At 42.9% G+C, this 27144-nt stretch overlaps 1 protein-coding gene across 13 annotated transcripts; it reads right to left on the reverse strand.

Moving 5' to 3' along the window:
- Positions 1-250: 250 nt before the first annotated feature.
- On the reverse strand, positions 251-27144 carry HACD4 (3-hydroxyacyl-CoA dehydratase 4). 13 transcript variants are annotated; one of them, XM_073345505.2, is made up of 11 exons: positions 26299-27141; positions 24786-24813; positions 21173-21350; positions 18854-19111; positions 16694-16797; positions 15803-15930; positions 11594-11703; positions 9680-9724; positions 3649-3755; positions 2827-2958; positions 251-1438 (listed from the first exon to the last, which is right to left on the reverse strand). In XM_073345505.2, the coding sequence occupies exons 4-11, from the start codon at positions 18985-18987 to the stop codon at positions 1356-1358; spliced, it is 843 nt and encodes a 280-aa protein (XP_073201606.1). In that variant the 5' UTR covers positions 18988-19111; positions 21173-21350; positions 24786-24813; positions 26299-27141; the 3' UTR covers positions 251-1355. The 13 variants fall into 13 exon arrangements, with proteins under 13 accessions (XP_073201606.1, XP_073201609.1, XP_073201608.1 ...); XM_073345508.2 differs by lacking the exon at positions 2827-2958 and having other exon boundaries at positions 26299-27144; XM_073345507.2 differs by lacking the exon at positions 9680-9724 and having other exon boundaries at positions 26299-27138.

Raw genomic sequence — 27144 nt, forward strand, 5'->3', positions numbered from 1 at the left:
TAGCCGTGGTAGCACAGGTAGGGGCAGTTCAGATACAGCTGAGCTGCCTGACTGTGGCTCTGGACTTGTCCTAGAGCCACTAAATCATCAATTTGAAATGCTCTTCACTCATTGGTTATTCAAATGTTGTCTTAAGACAAAAGCCTACTTAAGTTTCACTTTTTCAGAGGCTTAAATAGGAAAGAGAATTTTCATAACCAGAAGTGTTTTCATTTCACTCTTTAATCCACTTCATTTTTTCAAGCCCAAAGGGTGGTGGGAAATAGTACCAATGCGGAACAAGTCAGCCTATGGTTATTTCCAAGTAACTTGTGCAGTCAGAAAAGTAATTTATCCCCCAGGAAAACCTATCCTATTTTCTTGCTTCTCATATAAGTAGTTTCCCACCTCATGGGACCAAATCCTAATTACTTTTGTTGCACAAATAACCTCACTGACATCAGTGGGACAGTTCTCATGTGTGAAACAATTTGGATTTGGCCCACAGTTTATATAATCCATTGTCTTATTTTTAAAGGCAGAGTATTTCTTGGACTGACTATATCACACTTTGAGTTAAAGTAAGAGTGAGTGTCTGTCTGTCTTGTTTCTTCAATTCCAAAATAATCTGGATGTCACCGGTAAGAAAAACTGATTCTTCAATAGTGTCTACTGGAAATATATTAGAATCTTAACTTCTACTTCTGTACGTTAAATGCCCTCTAGGACTTGTATTGAATAGACACTGTAACTGCATGTGTCACTTACATTTACTTTAAGAATGTGGGGGCAAGTGGAGGAGGATGGATTTTCTGTGAACAGTTTTACCTGTTGGTATTTGTGTGAATGTGGCAAAACGCAGAACCACCAGCTTCTGCTTCATAATCTGTTGCAGTTCCAGCAAATTTGATATTCATACATCTGATTTACATTGTATTATCATCTCACCTGTTAGACTAACAAAATACCATTGACATTTTACTTTAATATAAGATGCAGAATACATGCTACTGCTGCAATAGGAAACCATTATTAAAATATAGGAAATGCTGATATGATTTGACATTTTTTGCCACAGTTTGTAACCTGTCATTTTATGTTCGAAAAAGACAGAGTAACTTCTGAGGCCAAGACTTTAAAAAGTGACGGGAGATTTGAGGTGCTTATGTTTGAGTGCCCCATGTGAGATACCTTAAAAGGCCTCATTTTCAGAAAGTGTGGAGCACCTGCCCTCATAAATTGGGAACCTCTGAGGCGCTCCAAGTTGGGCACATAAGATCACTAATCACTTCTGAAAATCTCAGTCTAAATTTCCACACAATGTGCTAGCATAATAGTTCTAGAGAATTTTCCTCATTATGAGACAAGATATCAACTTAGCTCCTTTTCTCTTTCATGTAGCTGGCTCCTAGGTGAGCTTTCCTTTCTGAGCAGAGGTACCTGGTGATGAAGTACATACCTAAATTGAAACATAAAATGTAAGTGCAGGGAAGCAGACTCCAAAAGGGCCAGCATTCACCTAGAAAGAACAGTTGGACCTAGACCTGCACCGGAAAACCCTAATGGGATGAGTCCAATCGACCCAAATGGTCCTGTGGGTGGTCTCAATAAACCCACAGGAGTAAGGCTTTTCAGACAGGTTCTATATTCTTGTAGCTAACCACACTATATTTTTAGGTATCTGTCATTATATGAGATACAATACCAGATCCAGGCAAGGTCTCTGTGCAGCCAACCAGTATTGCGGGGGCCTTCGTGACAGCCCTTTGTGCCGCAACACACATGACGCACATTGTCGATGAATGCCCGCTGACTAGCTTCAGCGGTGGCCTAGAACTGCATCATGCCACTGAAGATGCCTTCGCTTGGCTAGACGACTATGCACACACTAAATTGAGACCTCAGTAAATAAATCTAGCCAATGCAGGTCCTGAAACATTTTCCTGGAACCCTTAAAGCACACCTACTATATATAGGGTAATTATAATACTGCAGTTATTGCCATTACATTGATGCATATGTACACAGATATTTTTTCAGATTAGCAGGTCCACCCCACAGCCACCATCATGACTAGTGTCCTCATTTTACTGGTCGAGGATTGAACAAGAATCCCTTATAAACCAGCCAACGCTGTACTTCATCTAAAAGGATCAATGAGTTTTTTAAAAACAGATGGGCACATGCTACAAAAATTAGCACCCTTTACCCAAATGTGAGGGGGTTCAGATGCGGTCAGCCAGAAAGTTAGATGTAGACGCAAACTTCTCCAAAGCGCAGGCCTGTTTGGATCCAGGGTTTTGCTGCAACCCACAGTAACCGTAAGTGAGGGAACAAGCTATGAAGTTTGGATTTAGCTCCAAATCTCCTCCAGCCTTGAGGAGTTTTAGTACAGGATGTCAGACCTAGTTTAAAAGAACACACACTGTGGGCCTGATCTAATGCCCACTGGAAATAAGTGGAAAGGTTTCCATTGACTACAAATGGCAGCAGAATCAAAGCTTGACTCAGGACTTTATGTTGAATTAACATCTATAATGATGAAGGTGGCTCAAACACACTATATTCATTTTCCATCCACTTTTTTCTTAATAGTTCTTTTCCCCACACTCCCTCTCTCTAGAAACAGATAATTCACTTGCAAATGGGATGCTGGAATTCCAAGCAGTCAACTCCTGAGCAACATGAACTAGACTTCCCCTTAACACACAGGTGTCAATGCGGGAACTGACTAGGAGAAGGCACAGCTTACAAAGAATTTTCATTGATTCGATTTTTGCCACCTCAGGTTTGTGAACTCCAGCATAGTGGCATTAAGATCCTGCTCACAAGAGATGAAAATCTTACCTACAAACAGCATTGCCAGGTACATTTTTAGTATGTACGGGAAGCAGATCGATAAGGCAACTGGAAATGGCAGCTTGGTGGAGTATGTGCCGAAGGATTCAAAATAAGGCAGTGATTCATAGATGGCAAATGCTGCAAAATAATGTTTTGATGTTTTTTTAAATCTGGAGTTATAGAGAAAGGCCATCTCTAAGAAAACTACATTTAAGGCATGAAAATGGGTCTTGGTCTACTGCCTTATCTTGAGAAATGTAATCTGTATGAAACACTATACTTGGCATGCATGCATGGCTTTACTTTTAATTCATTTTCTTGAGACTGAAGTTGTAATCATTTTGATAACTAGGATTAGCAAATATTTACTTAGTCCTCGTCGCTGCTGGGGTTTTCAGCTACAGGTATAGTGTGCACACCTAGTCTAGATACAGTAAACTGCTATAAGCCACAATGGTACCATGCATAAGTTGGTTTCAAGTAGGGTCAGCTGCACCAGTGCATTTGCCAGCTTTGCGCTTTGCACTGGGTGCCTAGAGTTAAGCTACACGAAGGACTGCAGAAAAGTGTCGGCATCCTAGGTTGATGTTCTGTGGCTTTCGTTGCACTAACAAATTGTTAATTTTTCAGGAGAAAGGAACTGTCCTGTAGAAACCAAGGAACAAAGATAAAGAAACAGAGAAAGGGGAAAGAAGGATGAAAAAGTGTGTAGATAAGAGTAAAGGGGTTAAATGTGTCTTATTTCTCAAAAACACTGATCATCAAAATGATCAAATTCTACTGAGTGAGATTCAGAAAAAAGTAATTTGCCTACTCCCTCCCTTTTACCTTTAGCCAGAATTGACAGGGGATATACTGGAATCCATAGTGTGTAGTTCAGCCATGTCAAAGCTTCATAGTATGTTCCTGTCACTGATAACATGCAGTAAGTGTATCTGGAATTTAAAAAAGGCGGGGGGGAGAGGAGAACTTGTTTATTTTTCAAATTCTGATAAAATAGGAATGAATAAACATCTTACTCTTTAAAACAGTCACCTATTTTGAGAAACTGATGGATTCCAGATTCCTGTACTCTAATCGTTTTAGCCATTCAGGTGGAATGCTGGACATTTGTTAAAGAAAAATTGCACCCATTTTATTTCGTGTCAAACTCTCATCGGCACCCAGAGACAGCTAACTTGCTGAAAAGTTTTTATTTGTGACACTGGCATAGGGTGGGGAGATAAAAACAATAATAATATGGTGCATTCTATATTGTGCTTCTGGTCGTGAAGGCTCTCATGCAAACCAGTTTCCAATGTGCTTTCATATTGGTTTGTCAGAAAATGGGCTTCAGGTATGCATGTAACTTCAATGGGAGGCTCATACATGTAACGGACACTAGAATATAGTCCATTATAGTTGTTTTTAGATCATATATTATTATTGCTAAATTATTGAAGCAGGCTAGAAGTTGGATTACTGCCATGGTTACAGATGGCACTACTGTTCAGTAAGAGGGCAGCCCCCCATCATGGGGCCCAGAAATACACACTGGAATATTTCCCTTATCTTCACTGCAAAAAACTGAGGGTCAGAGTCAGTAACTACACAACATGGGTGTCGTTCTAAAAAGTTTTGAGGTGGATATAGGGACTCAGGAGAACACCAAGGACCTAGCAGCCCTCTCAGAAAGGGCCATTGAATAAGTCTCCATATCCCAATTATGTACACCCTTGAATCCTCAGATGATTTTAGTAGGCGGTTAAAAAAAAGCCCCCAGGGCCCCTTGTGTCAAGAAATGCAGGCTAATGCTTCTTAGAGGACGAACTCTAAGAACATTTTGTTGCTCAGTCTGTGTCCCCCCTTCAGTATGTCTCACTGTCTCTCCCTGGAGGGTCTGGGAGTAGGATTTGGCCATCTCAGAAGAGTAAAATGGTTTATGTACTAGCACAGGTTTCAGAGGAACAGCCATGTTAGTCTGTATTCGCAAAAAGAAAAGGAGTACTTGTGGCACCTTAGAGACTAACCAATTTATTTGAGCATGAGCTTTCGTGAGCTACAGCTCACTTCATCAGATGTTTACCGTGGAAACTGCAGCAGACTTTATATACACACAGAAATCATGAAACAATACCTCCTCCCACCCCACTGTCCTGCTGGTAATAGCTTATCTAAAGTGATCAACAGGTGGGCCATTTCCAGCACAAATCCAGGTTTTCTCACCCTCCACCCCCCCACACAAATTCACTCTCCTGCTGGTGCTAGCCCATCCAAAGTGACAACTCTTTACATAATCAAGTCGGGCTATTTCCTGCATAGATCAAGGTTTTCTCACATCCCCCCCACCCCCATACACACACAAACTCACTCTCCTGCTGGTAATAGCTCATCTAAACTGACCATTCTCCAGGTTTAAATCCAAGTTAAACCAGAACATCTGGGGGGGGGGGGGGGTAGGAAAAAACAAGAGGAAACAGGCTACCTTGCATAATGACTTAGCCACTCCCAGTCTCTATTTAAGCCTAAATTAATAGTATCCAATTTGCAAATGAATTCCAATTCAGCAGTTTCTCGCTGGAGTCTGGATTTGAAGTTTTTTTGTTTTAAGATAGCGACCTTCATGTCTGTGATCGCGTGACCAGAGAGATTGAAGTGTTCTCCGACTGGTTTATGAATGTTATAATTCTTGACATCTGATTTGTGTCCATTTATTCTTTTACGTAGAGACTGTCCAGTTTGACCAATGTACATGGCAGAGGGGCATTGCTGGCACATGATGGCATAGATCACATTGGTGGATGTGCAGGTGAACGAGCCTCTGATAGTGTGGCTGATGTTATTAGGCCCTGTGATGGTGTCCCCTGAATAGATATGTGGGCACAATTGGCAACGGGCTTTGTTGCAAGGATAAGTTCCTGGGTTAGTGGTTCTGTTGTGTGGTATGTGGTTGTTGGTGAGTATTTGCTTCAGGTTGCGGGGCTGTCTGTAGGCAAGGACTGGCCTGTCTCCCAAGGCTTGTGAGAGTGTTGGGTCATCCTTTAGGATAGGTTGTAGATCCTTAATAATGCGTTGGAGGGGTTTTAGTTGGGGGCTGAAGGTGACGGCTAGTGGCGTTCTGTTATTTTCTTTGTTAGGCCTGTCCTGTAGTAGGTAACTTCTGGGAACTCTTCTGGCTCTATCAATCTGTTTCTTTACTTCTGCAGGTGGGTATTGTAGTTGTAAGAAAGCTTGACAGAGATCTTGTAGGTGTTTGTCTCTGTCTGAGGGGTTGGAGCAAATGCGGTTGTATCGCAGAGCTTGGCTGTAGACGATGGATCGTGTGGTGTGGTCAGGGTGAAAGCTGGAGGCATGCAGGTAGGAATAGCGGTCAGTAGGTTTACGGTATAGGGTGGTGTTTATGTGGCCATTGTTTATTAGCACTGTAGTGTCCAGGAAGTGGATCTCTTGTGTGGACTGGACCAGGCTGAGGTTGGTGGTGGGATGGAAATTGTTGAAATCATGGTGGAATTCCTCAAGGGCTTCTTTTCCATGGGTCCAGATGATGAAGATGTCATCAATATAGCGCAAGTAGAGTAGGGGCTTTAGGGGACGAGAGCTGAGGAAGCGTTGTTCTAAATCAGCCATAAAAATGTTGGCATACTGTGGGGCCATGCGGGTACCCATAGCAGTGCCGCTGATCTGAAGGTATACATTGTCCCCAAATGTGAAATAGTTATGGGTAAGGACAAAGTCACAAAGTTCAGCCACCAGGTTAGCCGTGACATTATCGGGGATAGTGTTCTTGACGGCTTGTAGTCCATCTTTGTGTGGAATGTTGGTGTAGAGGGCTTCTACATCCATAGTAGCCAGGATGGTGTTATCAGGAAGATCACCGATGGATTGAAGTTTCCTCAGGAAGTCAGTGGTGTCTCGAAGGTAGCTGGGAGTGCTGGTAGCGTAGGGCCTGAGGAGGGAGTCTACATAGCCAGACAATCCTGCTGTCAGGGTGCCAATGCCTGAGATGATGGGGCGCCCAGGATTTCCAGGTTTATGGATCTTGGGTAGTAGATAGAATATCCCAGGTCGGGGTTCCAGGGGTGTGTCTGTGCGGATTTGATCTTGTGCTTTTTCAGGAAGTTTCTTGAGCAAATGCTGTAGTTGCTTTTGGTAACTCTCAGTGGGATCATAGGGTAATGGCTTGTAGAAACTCGTGTTGGAGAGCTGCCGAGCAGCCTCTTGTTCATATTCCGACCTATTCATGATGACAACAGCACCTCCTTTGTCAGCCTTTTTGATTATGATGTCAGAGTTGTTTCTGAGGCTGTGGATGGCATTGCGTTCCGCATGGCTGAGGTTATGGGGCAAGTGATGCTGCTTTTCCACAATTTCAGCCCGTGCACGTCGGCGGAAGCACTCTATGTAGAAGTCCAGTCTGCTGTTTCGACCTTCAGGAGGAGTCCATCTAGAATCCCTCTTTCTGTAGTGTTGGCAGGGAGACCTCTGTGGATTAGTATGTTGTTCAGAGGTATTTTGGAAATATTCCTTGAGACGGAGACGTCGAAAATAGGATTCTAGGTCGGCCACATAAACACCACCCTATACCGTAAACCTACTGACCGCTATTCCTACCTGCATGCCTCCAGCTTTCACCCTGACCACACCACACGATCCATCGTCTACAGCCAAGCTCTGCGATACAACCGCATTTGCTCCAACCCCTCAGACAGAGACAAACACCTACAAGATCTCTGTCAAGCTTTCTTACAACTACAATACCCACCTGCAGAAGTAAAGAAACAGATTGATAGAGCCAGAAGAGTTCCCAGAAGTTACCTACTACAGGACAGGCCTAACAAAGAAAATAACAGAACGCCACTAGCCGTCACCTTCAGCCCCCAACTAAAACCCCTCCAACGCATTATTAAGGATCTACAACCTATCCTAAAGGATGACCCAACACTCTCACAAGCCTTGGGAGACAGGCCAGTCCTTGCCTACAGACAGCCCCGCAACCTGAAGCAAATACTCACCAACAACCACATACCACACAACAGAACCACTAACCCAGGAACTTATCCTTGCAACAAAGCCCGTTGCCAATTGTGCCCACATATCTATTCAGGGGACACCATCACAGGGCCTAATAACATCAGCCACACTATCAGAGGCTCGTTCACCTGCACATCCACCAATGTGATCTATGCCATCATGTGCCAGCAATGCCCCTCTGCCATGTACATTGGTCAAACTGGACAGTCTCTACGTAAAAGAATAAATGGACACAAATCAGATGTCAAGAATTATAACATTCATAAACCAGTCGGAGAACACTTCAATCTCTCTGGTCACGCGATCACAGACATGAAGGTCGCTATCTTAAAACAAAAAAACTTCAAATCCAGACTCCAGCGAGAAACTGCTGAATTGGAATTCATTTGCAAATTGGATACTATTAATTTAGGCTTAAATAGAGACTGGGAGTGGCTAAGTCATTATGCAAGGTAGCCTGTTTCCTCTTGTTTTTTCCTACCCCCCCCCCCCAGATGTTCTGGTTTAACTTGGATTTAAACCTGGAGAATGGTCAGTTTAGATGAGCTATTACCAGCAGGAGAGTGAGTTTGTGTGTGTATGGGGGTGGGGGGGATGTGAGAAAACCTTGATCTATGCAGGAAATAGCCCGACTTGATTATGTAAAGAGTTGTCACTTTGGATGGGCTAGCACCAGCAGGAGAGTGAATTTGTGTGGGGGGGTGGAGGGTGAGAAAACCTGGATTTGTGCTGGAAATGGCCCACCTGTTGATCACTTTAGATAAGCTATTACCAGCAGGACAGTGGGGTGGGAGGAGGTATTGTTTCATGATTTCTGTGTGTATATAAAGTCTGCTGCAGTTTCCACGGTAAACATCTGATGAAGTGAGCTGTAGCTCACGAAAGCTCATGCTCAAATAAATTGGTTAGTCTCTAAGGTGCCACAAGTACTCCTTTTCTTTTTGTACTAGCACAAGAATTCCAGAACACTGGTAGATTGTCAGTTAAGTGGAATGCCTGCTGCTTCATAATGGAGACTTCTTTCCTAGGGCTATATGGTAATTAGCCATTTCCTCTGAAATTGAACAGTCATCATGCATAAGGGGAATCCAGAACTCCTGGTTGTTAGACTCTCAAGGTGGTCTAATTCTTACCAGCTTCTTTGAACTGAGTGACCCAGTAACTTTCTGAAGATTTGAGACTGGTTTGATCACATTTTTGGTCAGTTGAAAGGCCTATGCTTACTGTAGATTGCTTTAAAAAAAGTGTTTAAGCCACCATCAGCTGGGACTGTTTCTGGCAGATAACACAGCCCTCAGCAAACTTCCTAGTGGCCCCCGTATTAACTTTCTGTGAAATCCTGGGTGGTACACCTGATGGAAAGGTAAAGAGGTTAGGGAAACCTGTGCTGTTCCTTCTCCTCTCTCCCTTTATTTTTCACCAGTTTTTTTTTTTTTAAAGCAAACCTGCAATACAATAGAAAACGCAGACTGTGCACTTGGTAATAAGCAAGAAAGATCAGATGTGTAGGGGTAGGCAGAATTCACCCTCCCTGTGTCATTAGCTCTAACGCTCAGAAAACTTCCATCTCTTTTAAGAATGTATCTAGAACTGCTTGTTAAGGTATGAAAGAAGAGCCTCCTCCTGGCTCTATCACCAAAACACCCCCTTTTGCTGGTGTGATCTTCCCCACCCCACGCCCACTGGATCTACCAGTGCTATGACACAAAGCTACTATACCTCACTAGAAAATCTGCCACCGAATTCTGTAATTTCAAATAATGCTTTCTCAGATGCTCAACCCTAATCAGTAAATAAAGACAATGCAAGTATTCCCTAGAGGCTGGGAAACATTGAAAATAAATATAACCTTTGACAGCTGCTGTTTTTCTGGGGTTTGTCTCCAGTGAATTTTCTGTTGGTATGTTTTAAAATATAGTTGAAGGAAATTCTCTTCAGGAGCAAGTACTTCTCCTAAACAATCACCCCCCAAGGAAGTTGTGCCTCAAAGACATAACAGAACACTTAATGAGTCTAACACAATCAAGCAGACAGGGCTAATGTATCCATTACTGATGGCTGATTGTGATGCAAACCTGATTAAGTCTATATCTATCTATCTACACACACACACACACCCCCATGGTGAACAAACGAAGGAAAGGGAACTAGACAGATATATTCTCCATAGATAAGGAGGAACTATAAAGTAAACTAGATTCAAAATATTTCTAAATCAATACTAACAATTTACATTATTATTTGAACCGTACATTTATGCTGGAGACATTATGATGTAGGAGGTCTCATCCGTTTGCATACTCGATGGTTGCCGTTATTTTGACTGTAATAGTTGGTCTTTAAGGATTATAGTTAATTATATATTGACAATTCTATGCTGGAGCTTTTTGTTTCTGATGTTTTCTTTTTTGCATTAGCTGAAGAGTGCATTTTCATTGGGTTTTATTTTACTTTTGAATCTTTAAAAATTAAAAAAATGGGATATGAATAATTAAAACAAATTCACCTAGAACCCGAACAAACATCTTGATCCCCTATGCCATTCATCTTCCTTCTCCAGCTCTCTTCATACCATACATCTTTTAACTATCTCTCCAGTGACATCAAGGTCATCTCAGTACAAATGAATGAATTTTAAATAATGGAACAAAAACGCATCCAAGGTGAAAATCATCCCTTTGCAGAGAACTGGTGCAAGGGCTATGCACTGCTTAAGTGCCACTAAAGCCTACATGTCTTCCTTGAAGTAAAAAAACAGAAATCCACAGAGGCACATTGTTCCTGCACAGGGTGAGTTTTATGTCCAATGCAAAAACTAACAGGGTGGGATTGTAAGTGACTTAACACACATTCCATTGAAAGTCACCTGTAACTTCATGCTGTGTAAATCTTTTTTCTATTCCTATGTTCTTTGCCTACTGCGATTTCTCCCTGTGTCATTTATATGCCCTATCTAGCCTAAACTTTCAGGTCACAGGGGCAAGAACTAGGTCTCTTTGCAGTCTGAAATGCATTGTCCACTTGATATAGAACGATCAAAATCTTAATGAATGGCCTGCAGTTGTGAGTTACTGTACTACAAGTCTTGTGTCTAAGGCTGTCTTCCCCCTGCTCACTTACATGTATTTGCAGTAGCTCTCATTGAGCTGGCATGAGTAAAAATAGCCGTGTATCCAAGGCCATGGGCAGCAGCAACAGAGGCATGGCTGACCCATGCACAGTATAAACCTGCCTGAAACTGGTGGGTGCGGGCTCAGCCATTCCTCTGCTGCTACTACAGTGGCACTGCTGCCGTTTCCACTCACGCTAGCCCAGGGACAGCGGCTGCGAGAACGTGTATGTGAGCAAGGGAATCACCCCCTAGCGTGTAGCGTAGACGTGGCCTACGTGAGCTGTAAAAAGGAGATGTTGCTTTTACCTCAAAGCAAAGGTATTGGAGATAGCATTCGGGAACGGCCTTCCTTAAAGGCTGGGCTGCTGTTCTCAACTGGTGTCAGAAAGGTCAAATCTTTTGAAATAGAAAATTTGAATGCAGGGGCTGACTCTTGTAATATGGTAATAGGTTTTCAGTTTGCCTAACTGATACACCAGTTATTCTAGAAACCCCAGGGTGCCTTATCAAATACGAACATTTGTGTAAAACGTAAAAATGTGTTTCTGCCGAGGTCAAAACAATGAAAAAAATCAGATGGCATGCACTGGGTTTGGATAGCTCCATGTGACAAGCGCTTGCTTTACTTTTATGAGGTGACTGATTTCTTACCTGACCACATCCAGTAAATTCCAAAGGAAAAATAAAACGCACACAATATATTTCCCTTGAACTTCTTCTTGACTGCTGATAACAAATAAAATGATGATTCTCTCAGTTATCTGACAAGAAAAAAAATTACAGTAATAATGACCTTCTACTCATATGCATGGTTTGTGTATCTCTGACTTCTGGATCACTTCAGCAACAAGGATGTCATGACACTCTAGTGTGTATTACACTAAGTCTGGCATCCCTGTTCTTTCCTTCAGCTTAGGTCCCCAGGCTGCATTCATGCCTTTAGCAGTAACAAAAATCCTGAAGGCCTGTGTAATCCTCCCAAAAGCCTGACGTTAATCCACTCTGGATTATACTTGCATTGAAAGTTTAAAATATAGGGACAAATTCTCAGCTGGTGTAAACCAAGATAGCTACACTGATGTCATACCAGCTGAGCAAGTGACCCACACAATCTGTTCTGTTAACTCTTATAGATTTAAATTTAATGGGCAAATTATCTACCCACTTATGAAGTCATGAAAGGAACACTGCGTAACTAGAACAGAATGTCTGTACAACACTTTTTCTATATCTTATTTACCAGTTCCTGTGTGGAACTCTGGGCACAGACTATAATTTTAACAAACAACAAAGCTCTTCCACATCTGTCAGATACAGCAGAATGTCCACGCATTGTCTTATTCTTCATCAAACTGATGCGAGAACGGATTTCCTGTTGCCAGCCCCTAGTTATCTAGAAACAGAACACAACCCCCCCTGCTGGATCCAGTTCCTCCTCTTGAAAATCTTTAACGTATGCCACAGATTTTAAGCTTTGCTCTCTGGCCATATCTTTCCCTTCAGATGTTAACACAAAGTAAACTCTTAGAGGGGAGTGAATCAGACTCCAGTCTCAGCCAGGGAGCAAAGATGAAAGGGACTAACAGAGCAGCCTTCAGAAATTATTAAACTAAAAAGCTGCCAGCAACAACCCTGCTTAAGTCAATGGGGTTCCTCACAGGCTCTCAGGGATCTGTCAACACAGAGCAGCTGACAGAGTTTAGTACCTTAGTAAATTGGGAAGAAAGTAGGGGTTTTTTTTTGTTTGTTTAAAGAAAAAAAATTCTGCTTTGTGTGTAAATGAGGGTTTGCATGTGGCTTTGTGTTCTCGCTCTTACAATCCCTAATTGACTATGGTAAAGTATTTGCCCTGATACTCTTAAAAAAATTTCACTAGAAACCATGTCTTTTCATGTCCTTAAAAAGGGAAAAGGAAGCATGTGCAGTCATTTCACAAAACGTAAACAGTATGGTTTTGTTTTTCATTCGTCCTCATTCAGTACAAGAAGATCAAAGTGGAATTTCCTCTCTCTCACAGTTACCCCATCCCAGCATCCACTCAGTCCTGTACGCAAGCTCAAATTTCCACAGTACAATTTGACCATTTTAAAAGTAAGCAAGAAATCAGATTCAATCAGGACAAAATAGATTGCACAATCCCTCTTCGTAAACATTCAAATCTCTCCTTAAAATTCACCTCAGCTGTGCTGTGTAGAGAACAATGCACCATGGCCAGGCAACCAATGTGCTATGATCACTGCTTGTTACACTTCCCATAAACATTAACGGTTACCTTGTGCTCCCCCATCCATCTGTTTATATCCACTTGTCTTTCATCTTATATGGTAAGCTCTTTGGCACAGGGACCATGTGTGCATACATGAACACTGCCCTGGAGGAGGCCTTCAAATGTATGTCCTTAGTCGCAGAGTTAGCCTGGGTAATCAGTACCCAGGCTTAGCCTAATTCAGGTTAAGTGCATCCTCAGTAGTGCTGCACTCACCCATGAGTGGTGCTCGGACTTCTGGCAACATATCCCATGGTTCTTTGTGATCCACTCTGATTCTTTCAGAGTGAATTGTGGAGTAATTTGTCTGTCCTTCTGGGCACATGGGGGCAATTGTGGGAAGGCACTGGAGAACTGTATCAACACTTGAGTTATTTAACCTGTATCTTCACTGCAAAGTGGGCAGATTACCAGCTTGAGTGAAAGCAGCACCCAGGTTCTAACCCATACCCCCAACCACGCCAGCTTGCCTGGGGTGAAACTAACATCAAGTGAGCTGGGTTTTTTTTGTGTGGACAGGAGGAAGGAGCCTGGACTAACTCTGCAGTGAAGACATAACTTAAGTCCAACTACAATACAAATAATACCTGCTCATATCCTTTCCTGACCCATTCCTACCCAGTTCCAAGACCCCACCTGCAATCCTCTCCATGCTGCCCTGATGAGCACTGCAGTGATTCATATTGTGCAGCGGGTGCAGAGTTTTCTTGCATGGTCTCTCCATAGCTTGCTTAATTTGCACAGTGGAAACAGTAGTTTTACTGTAATTAGAGTCTTCTCCCCGACAGGATGGGGAGGGGGGAGTGCTGTGAAAGGCAGCCTTTGATTGTCTACAGAGGCTGTGGCAGCTCTCCAGTTGTCAGTTATTTCTTCCATGACTACCATCTAACCTGGTTTATCCACAGCAATTGTATTGTCATGGAATCGTGTCTTCAGGCTGGCTTTCCTGCTCTGAGCTTCCATAGTAAATTCCATTCATAATAAAGTCTATGTCAGTACTAGAGAACGTGTGAGCTCAGCCAAGACTGACCTCTGTGCAATAAATAGTCTTAGCCTTAGCAGATAGCTGTTCTCTAAGAGATGAGGCATGTGTGCATTTGCCTCAGGATACATTGGACAGCACACTTGTGTGTGCGCGCATAGGAGCATGTGGACTTGTAAGAATTTGTATTTTCAATTTAAAAGTTAGCTGCATTTTGATTTTCTACATTTGACACCATGCCTGAGAATCAGCACTCAGGATAAAAATCTGTATTAGTCAATCCCTTTTTTAAAATGCAGATTTCAAAAGAGATACATCATCTATTCTGGGCATCATTCGAAAAGAGGGGGTTACCCAAAATACTAAAAACACAACTAAATGTGCTTGTCTTTGCACCACAGACAGTAGCACCAGTTTCATCAATATTCACCTATTAAGGAATCGGAGGTGTGGAGTTTCTGGCTTTTCAGTTCTTAGAGAGGAAGACCAAAAGCTCAAGTTTAAGTTAACTCCAAAGCAGAGAATAAGAGAGTTCCCAGGAGAACATAACACAAAATTCTCTTGTTCTCTGCCAGAGCACATAGTTCGGGTTTCTCCTCTTTCTTTGCTCCCACAACAAAAAGGTATGCACTTAAATTCCTATAAAATGTCATAACCCCTGGAGCCTTTTGTAAGTTGATTATATGTCTGGACATGTGATTGTGCTAACTTTTTGACCTTTAGTCAAAAAAAGGAACTGCTCTTTCCTCCTACCCAGCCCAGGCATAGCCCTTCCTCTCTCCCTGCCCACCCCTCTCTAAAAGAGATCCTCCCCTCAATGAGCACCAACAAACGGTGCCTCCTTCAGGCAGCTTGAGCCTGTTGAACTGCTGGGAAGGGTTTCTCAGCCACCACTTTGCAATCCAGTTGCTGTTCCTCCTCACACATGGTTATGTGTGTGGTGCCTCCCCATTGCTCATTCCTGCCTCAGGGAACTGGTTAGGAACTGGTAGCTAGGCAGGCTGAGCACAGCAAGGGGAAAGCAGAGCCAGTTGGAATTCACTAAAGGTGAGGTTTGTGCCCTGACTACCTCCCAATGGCCCAGCTCCTTTCTTTTCTCCTGACACAGTACCTCCTAGTGGTCCCTCAGAGCCTTAGACAGTAGCAGGTCCTCAAGCTGTTTAATACCTTGAATAAAAGAGTCTCTCATTGAAGTCAAGGAGATATACTTATCTTCCAGGACGGAAGTGGGGAGAATTCAACCCCTCAGAATTAGACAGTCTCCTACTGACTATAAACACTGCTCCAGAAAGCACTCAATTGTCCATGAAGGGAGTCTTCCCTTCATTCTGCTCTACTGGTCACCCAGTAGGTTATGTTGTGTTTGGTTTTCTTTTGCCATTATACATTTGGGGATTCTGATACCCAACATGCTGGTCTGCTGACGAGCATACACTTAACTGTAGGGAAGGGGCAAGGAAGCGAGTTAGAGCTGCTGGAAGTTACATTAGGAATTATGCTGGGGCATTCTGTCCTGTAAGTATCTCCTAGTCACCTACTGCAGCTCAGGTTAAATCTGTATGTCCAATCAGAAAGAGACAGGGATTCTTTGGTGCAGTATAAATTGACTTACCTGTAAAAACCTTGGGAGAAAACAGTTTTTTTCGATGCCAACTAGAATGTGCAGGAGCTCTAATATGGACAACGACTGGCAAAGGCACATTACGAATCCTATAGAATAGAAGGTATCGGCCAAAGAATCTACAACCGCAGGGAAGAAGAAAAAACACAGTGCTATTATTTAAATCTCTGAATCCTTTCTATGCCAAGCCTCAGATAAGACCACTGAGGTGTCAAAAAGTAAAGTTCACATGCCACTGAGCTTTGGAAACAGACAAGCACAGAATGAATGTCTGGGAAGTAGTATACGTAGTGGGGAAGCTAAGAAGGGCATGGGATAGTCTACATCTGACACACTTTTTTTTTTAAGTGAAGTGGCTATAATGACCACTGAATAAATCTGGGCAGGACCTGGATATTTGGTTTCAAAAACATTCCTCTGCAATAGAGGAAGGTTTGATGTTTAATAAAATATCTGCTACCTGGACTTTATAGTTTATGTGTAAACCTTTGTCCTTTGTATTCCCAATATTTGTCATTTATTTTTAACTCTGAAGTCAGTTATTTTCTGTCCCTGAACTTCAGTCAACATAGGGCCAAATATAGCTCTTATCTTCCAAAATATTAAGGCAGGTCAGATCAAATACCATGGAATATTAATTGTCCTTAGCAGAAGAGACAGCATAGCAGCAAGAACTATAAAAATAGTGCAGATGTATTAGTATTGTTTTGTTCAACCAATCCAATGGTCATCTGCATTGAAAGATGCAGTATTTTATCAATCTAACAAATTATAACGACACAGTAACAAAGAGAGTCCTACATTTGTTCAAAGTTTGTTATGTCCAGTTTAGGGATTTTAAAGTAAAATGATAAAGCAATGTAAAATGAAGAAGAGTCTTACCTTTCCCAAATGACAAGAACCTGATGGTCATATTTGTAAATATCCAGGAATGTCCACAGAATTGGATTAAATAATAGATGAAGAGATAAGTGTACATTGTACAGCTGTAACGGCAGGAACAGTAAAGTAAAGATGCAAACCCACAATACATTACTTTGTATTATGTTACTATCTGTGCCAGTGTCCCAAAGCAAATTATACCCCGCCCACACACACAATACGTCTACCACTGCCAGGAAAAGGAGCTGAAACTTTAAAGAAGTGGGTCTATGTCAATAGCCAGAAAATCATGCTCCTTCCTTGTGGACATACATAAATCACTCCAAGGTGCTTTTAAGGCTGTCATCACTTCTGCATCCGAGTACCTCACAATCTTTCATGTATTTATCCTCACAGCACCCTAGTGAGGTAGGGGAATTCTGTTATTCTCATTTTACATGTGGGGAATTGAGAGAGAGAGATTTGGCTAGGTCTACACTGCAGCTGCGCCGCTGTAAAGTCTCCCGTGTAGCTGCTCTATGCCGGTGGGAGAAAGCTCTCCTGCTGGCATAATTAAACCACCCCCAGGAGTGGCGGTGGGTATGGCGGCAGGAGAGCGTCTCCCACCGACACAGTGCTGTCCATACAAGTTTAACTGACAAAAGTGCTGGCGTTTTTTCACACTCAGACCAACAAAAGTTTTATCAACAAAAGTGCAAGTGTAGACATAGCCTTGATATTTACCTAAGGTCACACAAAGTCCAAGGTAGAGCAGGGTCTTTAAGTCTCCCCCGTCCTAAACTAGTTCATTACCTACTGGACCATCCATTATCTGGCATGGTGATCAACATATTCATGTCCTCCAGGCTTGATTATTGCAACTCATATCTAGGAATTAACCCTCACAGCCAGAATAAAGCTCCAACTGATATACAACGAATCAGCCCAACAGGCCACCATGAGAATATCACTCCAGTGTTTTGCTCTCCTTGCTATCTGCCCACGAGCTATCGAGTCCAAATCAGGCGCTCCCTCCTGATATACAAGGGATAAACCCTGGTTGCCTGGAAGATCTCTTCTCCAATCACCAGGGCCTTCCACAACGGTTATGTTTTACTGGAAGCATGTAAATGTCAACCAATAGTGGGATTTTTGTGAGCATGGGAGACCGAACTCTCACAGGAGCTGGACCTAGACTGTGGAATTTGCTCCTGCAACGTCTAAGGATGACCCAGACACTGAATGGCCGAGATCAGAATTAAGTGCAAACTCATCTCTTTGACATGACTTTCCCTTTGTAATGTCTGTCTTCCTCTCTCACGCATAACAGCCAATCAAGCTATTTCTCCCACAAGCCAGGAAGGAAGAAAGATAAATTGATTGTATTATTTCTATTTTCCAGTACTCTGAGGTGCTCCAGTGTTCTAGCCCCCATTGTCATATTACATACATTCGTACAAACACCTTATGGAAAAGTCCTATACTGTTTAATAGAGATTAAGCCAACAGGGATGTATAGATATCACTAAAACCCTACAGGATTTAATAGTGGCTGACATCCTCTGGGTTGTGTAGCTTACTGCACTAAGGAAAAAAAATTCCTAAAACGGAAAAATAAGTTACACCGAACATGAACATTACTGTCAAGTACCATTAATAACCAGTAACTGGATCCATATATTATAACAATAGGAAAAGTATGAACAAGTTGTTAGATATTAAGAGGTTCTGGCAAGATCCTCCATTGCTTAGTCAAAAGCCACCACAGTTTAATGATAGTACCTGGGCTTTGCACTGTGTTTATATCCTTTTTAATTCATATATTCTCTCTCTCGTATGTACAATTTGTAGCATTTTCCTCAATATAGTTTGAAACTATTCCAAGAATTTTGGGATATTCCTCTGAACCTTTCATCAGCCAAATATCTGGCGCATGTGAACTCTTAAACCACTTATGTGAGAACAAATGGTAACCAAGAGGATGTTTATAAATACTAACTATGCGCTAGTGTTCTCCAATGTTTGGCCAATATACCTGTCGTTTTGTTTTAAAACTCATCCTGATGAGCCGTGTAAGTGTGTTAGGGACTATGTTGTAACTGGCATCAATACGTAATGTTAGGCACTAACTGCAGTACCCAAAAATAAGAGAGCTTAACATTATTTAAGTGAAGGGTTGACCTGGAGGATGGCATTCCACACTGTCTTATGAGGGACCACACTGGACTCTGGGGCTTTCCTACACCAGGCTGGCAGTGGCTAAGAACAGTGTAAGTAGCACATTTAGGCTGTTTGTTGGAAGTACTTTTCTTCATTCCACATGGACTTCTGGCACTACGCAAGAAGTGTCTTTGAGGAGCTCCAAAAGGAGTCTTACGCAGCCCTCTTCACCCATGGAAGGTTCCTACCATGCAGAGCCTTTGAGGGAAGAGGGGAAATCTGTTGAGGAAGAAAGAGGATTTAAATGGAATGAAAAATAATAAATTAGAAAGTCCAATTGTTTTGCTATGATATTTCCTATATGTGAGTTGCAGCATCTTTTATGTCTGAGGAGCAAAAATAAATGCTCTGAGAGGGAACCTGTTACACAGGCCTGAAGCAAAACTCCACTGTCATTGTTTCCACTTAAAGGGAAAATGTCAAAGGTGTTTGGCTTTAATTAGATTTCTTGCTTTTTTTGGGCTGACAGCAGGAATCCATACACATTTACATTGGATTGCCTGATCCTGCAGCATTCTTAGGAGCATGGCCTACTGGATAAAGCACAGGATGGGATGTCTGGAGATAGCGGTTCTATTCCTACATCTGTCACACACGCTCACTGTACCTTTCTTTCACCATGTGTATAATGGGGGTGACATACTTCTCTACTTCACAGGGGTGATCTAAGAATACATCCCTTAATATTGTCAACTGCTTTTAAGATCCTCAGATGAAAGGTTCTTTAGGAACATTATGCATTTCAATACCCTGCCTGTTTTGAGAATTGAATGGAACGGAGAGACAGAGTGATATGCATCACTGCAAACAAACCCAGCCCACTGAGTTCATTATGGACAGTGCTTTAGTTGTAATTTTTATAATGTTATAATTATTACTTTGCATAAATACATTGAAACCTCTATGATGCTGTGACCCAGTGGCGGATCCCAACTTGTTCAGAAGAAAAACTTTGCTTTTTCTTGCACACCCACAGGTCTGGGAAAGTGAGAGACTGCATTAGATAACAGATCTCTGTTTTCCCTCAGCATGCATAACTCGCAAAATGGGGGTGTCCTATTTCCTCCTAAAATATACAGGCAGATAGCATATACCTGCTTATGCTTTAGTTGTCCAGCCGAGAATGTGAGATGGTAACAGCTTTAGTTTGGAAAGTCAGATTTTTTCAGAAATAGGATGATTACAGAACTACATATTACTACTACTCTTATTATCTAATAGTATTGTGTTTCTGTGATGACTGTCACCATTAGCACCTGGGTGTCTGCATCTGACAGTGGGCTTGTAAACCTCCACTGTACCCTCTAGAGCAGTGGTTCCCAAACATTAACAGCCTGCAAACCCCTTTGACTAAGCTGTGAAATCTCATGAACCCCCTCCTAAAAATGAATATTTCTGGGGATTTAAGTTTAAATTTCCTCTGCACTCCACAGGGCTCCTGCTGCTGGACCCTGTTGACAGCCCCGGCCAACTGAGATCAGGCTGCAGGTCCCACTGACCACCGAGGCTCAGGCTGCCAGCCCCAACTGCCCGGCCCCGCTCTCCCTGGGGCTTGGGCTGCCAGCCCTGTGCAGAGCACTGTGGTTTGGGCGGCTGGCTCACGGGGGCAGGGCTCGGGCTGCCAGTCCCAACTGTCTGGCCCCGCTCTCCCTGGGGCTTGGGCTGCCAGCCCCGCGCAGAGCACTGTGGTTTGGGCGGCTGGCTCATGGGGGCAGGGCTCGGGCTGCCAGCCCCAATTGCCTGGCCCCACTCTCCCTGGGGCTTGGGCTGCCTGCCCTGCAACCGGGTCCCACCTGCTGCTTCCAATGCCCAGCCCCTGCTCTTAAGGCTTCTCTCCATTATGATACTAAATAGTACATCCAAAGGACAGAGATCATGACAACCTGTGTAGGTTTTGGCACAGACTGTGGCCAGGGTCACTTCCTGTTCCAAGGGAGGAATCTCCCAGAACAGCTTAAAGAGCTGAACAGTACCCCGTTAGTAGCTATACAGTTCCACACCACCCCCAAGGGAACACTTGCTACTTAATAAAATAGACACCGATGAAGCAATAGCTCATGGAAACCGAAGAGTGAGGATTTAAAAAAAGAAAAAAAAAATCTGGTAGAAAACCCCATCTGCTGCCCTGGTTTCCTTTGTCCTACTGATCTGAGCTTCTAGTTCAACTCTCCCCACCCCCCACAAGCGTTACAACTGAGGGAGGCAGGGAACGAGGACAAACAGCTGAAAACCAGCACAAAAGTATGTTTCCTCCTGCATGCATATCCCTTCCCCCTTTACCTTCCCCTCTTCTCTGCAGTTGAGTTGCTGGTTTTGCCTTTGCTCAAGAGTTACTAGTTGGTGTGGAGATGGTCACTGCTGCTGCATCTGTCTCTCCCTCTCTGGTCACAGCTGCAACAGCTGTTTTCTAGGAGGTTACCCCTCCTCCTTTCTCCCCCCAGCGTCACTGAAAGCAGCACTGCAAAGAAGTAGACACTTTCCTAGTAAAAAGGAAGGAACCACTAACTCAAGGGATCCTCATTCATTTTATCATTCTTCTGCAGGCACTACCTCAGGCCTGTTTTTTGCCTTATTACAAATAGTTCCTCTGGACTCAGTTCCACTAGTTTTTGCAGTTAGTCAGAAGAGGTATTTTCCAAGGCCAGTTGAGAGTAAGCATGCAAAATTAAACGCAGATTATTCTGGAGAAGAGCATAGGGTGATACAGAAGCCAGTTAAACAAGTATCCATAAGAAAAAGATAAAGTGATGGTATTTAATTTTCAGCAAACTCTAAGTGACTCCAAAGCAAATAAATATGCTACATAACGCTGTTTCTGTTACTTCACTGGAAATGGAAACTGCACTTTTTATGCCTATAGTATGGAAATGTACAAATGTTTGGTCAGATGCAATCCTGTATATACAAGATTTGCTGGGTGTGTGTTTGATTTATTTAATCCAGATGTTTGCATTTTAAATAATTTAGAAGATTAATATATTAAATAACTAGACATGACAAAATATATCAAAGTAGCAAGAATACACATAATGAGACACAGGACAAAGCAATCTACACTGTCACTGATGGAGTAGATTAATAGAGTGAATGTGTCCCCCATTAGACTATATTACTTATCACTTTAGAGGCCACCCAGAGGCATTGCAGAAGTTAAGATACCCGTATTTCATCTTGTTTGATATAATTTAATTTGTAGCTTATTACAATGCTTTACCCTGTATTTTTGTAATGTTTTAGCTGACTTATCCACTTATAAATATTGCAAAATTACAGCCAGATAAGCAAGAGGTAACAGGAGTGGTTGGGGCATGGAAATGCTCACAGATGTAGAGAGATTGTAAAGACAAACTGAGGAGACAAATCAGAGGGGAAACATGACAAAAAAAATATACAAAATATTTAATGGCCTACAGAAGGTAAGGAAGGAATGTGTGTTCCCCTCCCTCATAGTACAAGAGCAAGAGGATATTCAGTGACATTGTGACTCAAAATGTGGGGGAAGAGAATACAGATACTCCCTTGCCATTGCCCACAGAGTAGTTAATGAGGAAGTGAAGGGTGGAGAGTGGGAGGAACCATGGCTCATTTCCTCCATCCCCAATAAGAGTAGCTGACTGGCTGCACAGCAAAGAGTGAGCAAAACACTGGATGAAAAGGGGTGAAGTAACTTAGCTGCTCCCCAAAGCAGGAGTGGAATTGTGACTCATTATCTTGGCTGCTCCTGGAGCCATGCAGCTGTACGCTCTCCCTCACTCAGGAAAGATTATAAGGTTACAGTCTCGCTCAAAAGGAAGAGACACAGATCTCTATGTTGTGATTTTTAAATGCACTGTACAAACAACCACATCCCTAAAGCCCAAGAGCTGTGAGCAAAGTAATTGTTTAAAAATAAACTCTTTCCAAACTTTTATTTGACAAGTACTTTTGAATCTTAAATACCTTCTATTTGGGGGCCTCATTCTTTTAATCTTTGTGAGAGTGATTATTTCAACCAGACATTGTACTAGGAAAGATAAAATTGATGTAGAGGAACAGGTAATAGAAAAAGTTAACTGGAATATTTAAAAGGTTTCTCTTGCTCTGGTCTTCTCTGCTTCTGCAGAGAGGGTTATCTGAGTTTTATGGCTTGGTATCTGGAGTCTAAAAAACGTGGTTGTCATAAGTCAGGGCAAAACAAATTACTATGGGCCAGATTGTGAGCCTCGTGTTTACGGTAGTGAGCAGTTACATGAGTAGTCCCACTTGATTTTTGTTGAACTACTTGTGTGAGTAACTGCTTACCAGTGTGGGCAAGAGGCTCACAGGCTAGCCCTAAACATTAAGAGCCCAGTCTGGCAAGGTGCTGAGTGCCACTCGCCAAGTCTTATGCACCTTCAACTCTCATTGACTTCTGACCATGGCAGGAGACTCTCAACCCTTTCCAGGATATGGCCCTAAATTAAAATGTTCACCATCTTAAAGCAAACTTTTTGAGTCTTTATGCTGGGCTGAAAGGTGCTGATGGCTGCCATGAAGGGAATCTTGGATTCAAAGACAATCATAGACCTCATTAAAGCCAATGGATGTGCCAACTGCTCTTACAGGCTCAATAGGAGTTGCAAAAAAGGAGGGGGGTGGGGGAGAGGCTACTGCCCAAGAAAATACCCTATATTTCAGGTAAGAGCTAAACCATGTGGACTGAGCTGTTTCCCTGATTGCAAAAGCAGGGGCCAGGATATTGGTTTGCACTCTGTGTTTGAGACAGAGGAAAGCCAGGGGAAGAAGTGAGCATGACTGTGAGAAGAAGCAGAGAGACAGGGCTTCTAAAGCAAAGAGCTCACTAAAGCAGTGATTGTGAGGATTTCCGAGCAAAGGAACTGCCTGCCGTTATGTTTCTACCGTGTTCAGGAAAACAAGACAGTGTTCAGTTTTTGTAAATTAAAAAAAAGTTACACTGAGAACATCCCTAACTCATAATCAATTTCTTATCCTAATGGAAACAATCCTGCAAGGCTGAATACCTGGGTGAAAGGGGAAAACACATCTAGAAATGTGTGTTTATTCATGTCCATGTGAAATAAAAAGACTATCAGAAGAGAAGTGGTGGCTGATGGAAGAGTCCTTGCCTGTACAGCTCAGGCGGAGCAGGGCTACCAGAAAGCTAGAGGAAGTTCAGGGGACCTGAAGCCAGGGAAGAGATTCTGGGAGCCAAACTCTCCAAAGGAATGATCTAGAGAAAACTCTAAGGGGTACCTCATGGAGTTAACCTTAACTTATCCGATGAAGTGAGCTGTAGCTCATGAAAGCTTATGCTCAAATAAATTTGTTAGTCTCTAAGGTGCCACAAGTACTCCTTTTCTTTTTACCCTCTCCTGTTGCTCTTTTTTCCCCAATGTGAGGAGGTGATTTGACCTTTACATTGCACTTTGCTACTCCCCCTCTGACACACAAATGCAAACACATTATGTTTTATTCATTGTGCAGGCATATGTGGATTTGGGGCAAAAAATTGGGGAAACATCACCTCAGACCACAGGATATTAATCAAGAACTTAACACCACACAGCCAAGTACTCCTACATTGGAATAAACACTAATCTTTTTCAATAATGGATCTTAATCCATGTATAAAAATCAGTGCTGCACAGAAGTTGCTTGAGTTTATGATGTAGTAAAGAACTGCTATCATTTGAGCTGACCACTATAAAGCATTGTTTATAATTGCTGTTTAAGAAGCTGAATCTAATATAAATTTCAACAGTTCATTTTTAAAATCAATAGAAAAATGTCAATTTGTATTTTTTTAAATGGAGCTTTTTTTAAAAAAATAAAATAAAAATCCAGTGTCTAACAGAGGACCCTTTAAATAGTATCTAATTTTTTTTTTTTTCCTTTTAAATTCCTTAACTCTTACCAGGGCTCTTTTGCTTCCCAGTGGATGCCTAGAAAAAAAAAAAAAAAAGTCTTTCAGCACAGCAAACCCTCTTTTAATGTGTGTGTGAAGCTGCAACAGGACTCAATCTCATCACTAAGGCAATGGTGTAAATTTTATTATGGAGCAGCAAAAGTGTATTTAAGATATTCAAAATAATAAAAAAATCTGCAAAAGAGCCAGTGGGAGTTTGCCCAGATAAGGAGTTCAGGGCTGTACCCAATGGTGGAGGTGGCTAAATGGAGAACATTGTGTATTAGGAAAGTAAATAAGTATTATTTTTTCAGTGAACCATTGGAAACAATTCTAGGTATTTTTAGCAGTTGAAAAAACATTTTTGTTTTAAACACAAAAAGTTTTCCAGATATTTCTTATCAAGGAAGACAAACTATAAACAGTCAGTATTCAAGCTATAGTACAAAGGAAGCAACACAGCCTCTGGCCTGCCAAGATAAGAAACCTTAGGACTACAATTGACAGTAAGAGCAAAAGCAAATGACTCAGAAGCAAGGCTGGATCTTTGTAAGTAATTGGCACTACGAAGAAAAAATTTAACAAAGACAGAGGATAAGAGGAAGGTGAATGTAATGACACTGATAATGAAAATGTATGACCTGATTTTTCAGAGGTGCTGTGCATTCACCATGTCCTGTGGCTCTTTTAATGGGAGAGGGTGATCTGGTCCATAGATTCCACTTTGATTCTCACCCTTTTACACATATATGCAAAAACTATGCTCCATTCATTGTTTAGGCCTGTGGAGGTTTTGAATAAAGTTACCCCTGAAACATTTATCCACCAACCACCTCCCTGCAAGTGCTCAGCCCTTCTGGAACGCAAACTTTTGTTTTGTTAGAGGATTGAGGTTGCTAGTTATTTGGCCAGTTACACTCTGAAATCCAGTGGGGAAAAGTTTTGTTTTTTTTCTAAAATGGTTCCATCCCCCACCCTGCTCATGTATCAATATGCCATAGTTAACAGTCACCCCCTTCCCCAAAAGAGAGAGACCTAAAACCAAACTTTCCAAATTTCATCCAAGAACCCACTAACTCCTTTTGTTGCCCCATTCAAGCAACCACGAATATCTTCCAATCAGAAAAGGAGACGGGGGAGGGGGAAGGAACAACACTCGAGCCTGAAGTTAGGACTCAAAAATCCGTATTTAGGAAAGGAGCTTGCTCTTCAGAAGTGCTGAGCACCTACAAATATAAATGAGGTCTACAGGAATGGAGCCTATTCAGCACCCCTAAGAAGTCAGGCTACTTCTACTTATTTAAAATTTACTTTTTAAATAGGGACACAGGAGCCTGACTTGAGGCACTCATGCTCTCAGACTGTCAGCCTGAGCGCACAGATTAGCCTTGCGGCACGTCCTGAAGGGCAATAACTTCAGCTTCCAGCAAAGCTAAGGCAGGAACTGGAATTCTACAGCGGCTCACAGCCCACGTAGCAAGAACACTGTTCCCGCAGATACACCTGGAGGTTATTCGCTCACGTGTCTTTGATGATCGACGGCACGAAGAAGGACGCTGATCTCCGAGCTCGTGAAGACCCCACCCTCTTTATATAGTCTTAAATCGCACCCGGAAACCAAGGAGCTTCCAGCCTGCGGCGTCCTGGGGCAGGGACTCCGGCGGGCACGTGTGCCCGGCGCAAACGCCCTCGCAGCCCCAGCGCGCAACTCAGCCGCAAAACCGCGCGCGGCGGAGTGGGTCTTTAAGGGGCGCATCTTTCCATCCCGCCCCCCCTGCCCCCAGAGGCTTTTCCAAGGGCCAATCAGCAGCCTCCTTTAGCTCTGTGGGTCCCGCACAAGCAGCCACGGTCTGGCACCCCGCTAAAGCGCACGGTCATTGGGGTTGCCTTAGGAGGTTCGCATTCAAAAACCGAGTTCCGGGGACACGAAGCGGGGTCTGGCTCTTCGAGAGCTTCCGGGCTGCGGGGGCATTTTACCGTCAGCGCTGTGGCTGGGTGATTATTGGCTTTTGCCATTTTCTGCAGGGTCTTTTACGTGGTCGTTCCTCGTTCTCCTCGGCTGGCTCTGGCCGATCCGGCGTAGGAAGCTATTTGTCTTGGCTCTCTTCGGCTGTCTGTGAACATCCAGCGTCCCTCCCACCAGCCCCCTTTTGGTTTTGTTCGGCTTCATCCACCAGACTTCCGCGCTGAAGCTGGTCTTACTCCCCGGGCAGGGCACCCAGAGGACCTCCCCCTCGCAGCGGGGACTTGCCCAGCTAAACCAGCGGGTGCCCTAATGTAGAAGAGCCTCCTGCATCCGGTGTCTCTCAAGGTTTCTTGCTTTCAGCGGGGTTAGCTGGACTTTAGCGGCAGACAGCAGCTTGCCCCC

This window comes from Lepidochelys kempii, chromosome 5, assembly GCF_965140285.1.
Source record: "Lepidochelys kempii isolate rLepKem1 chromosome 5, rLepKem1.hap1, whole genome shotgun sequence".
In the NCBI taxonomy this organism is placed as follows: Eukaryota; Metazoa; Chordata; order Testudines; family Cheloniidae; genus Lepidochelys; species Lepidochelys kempii.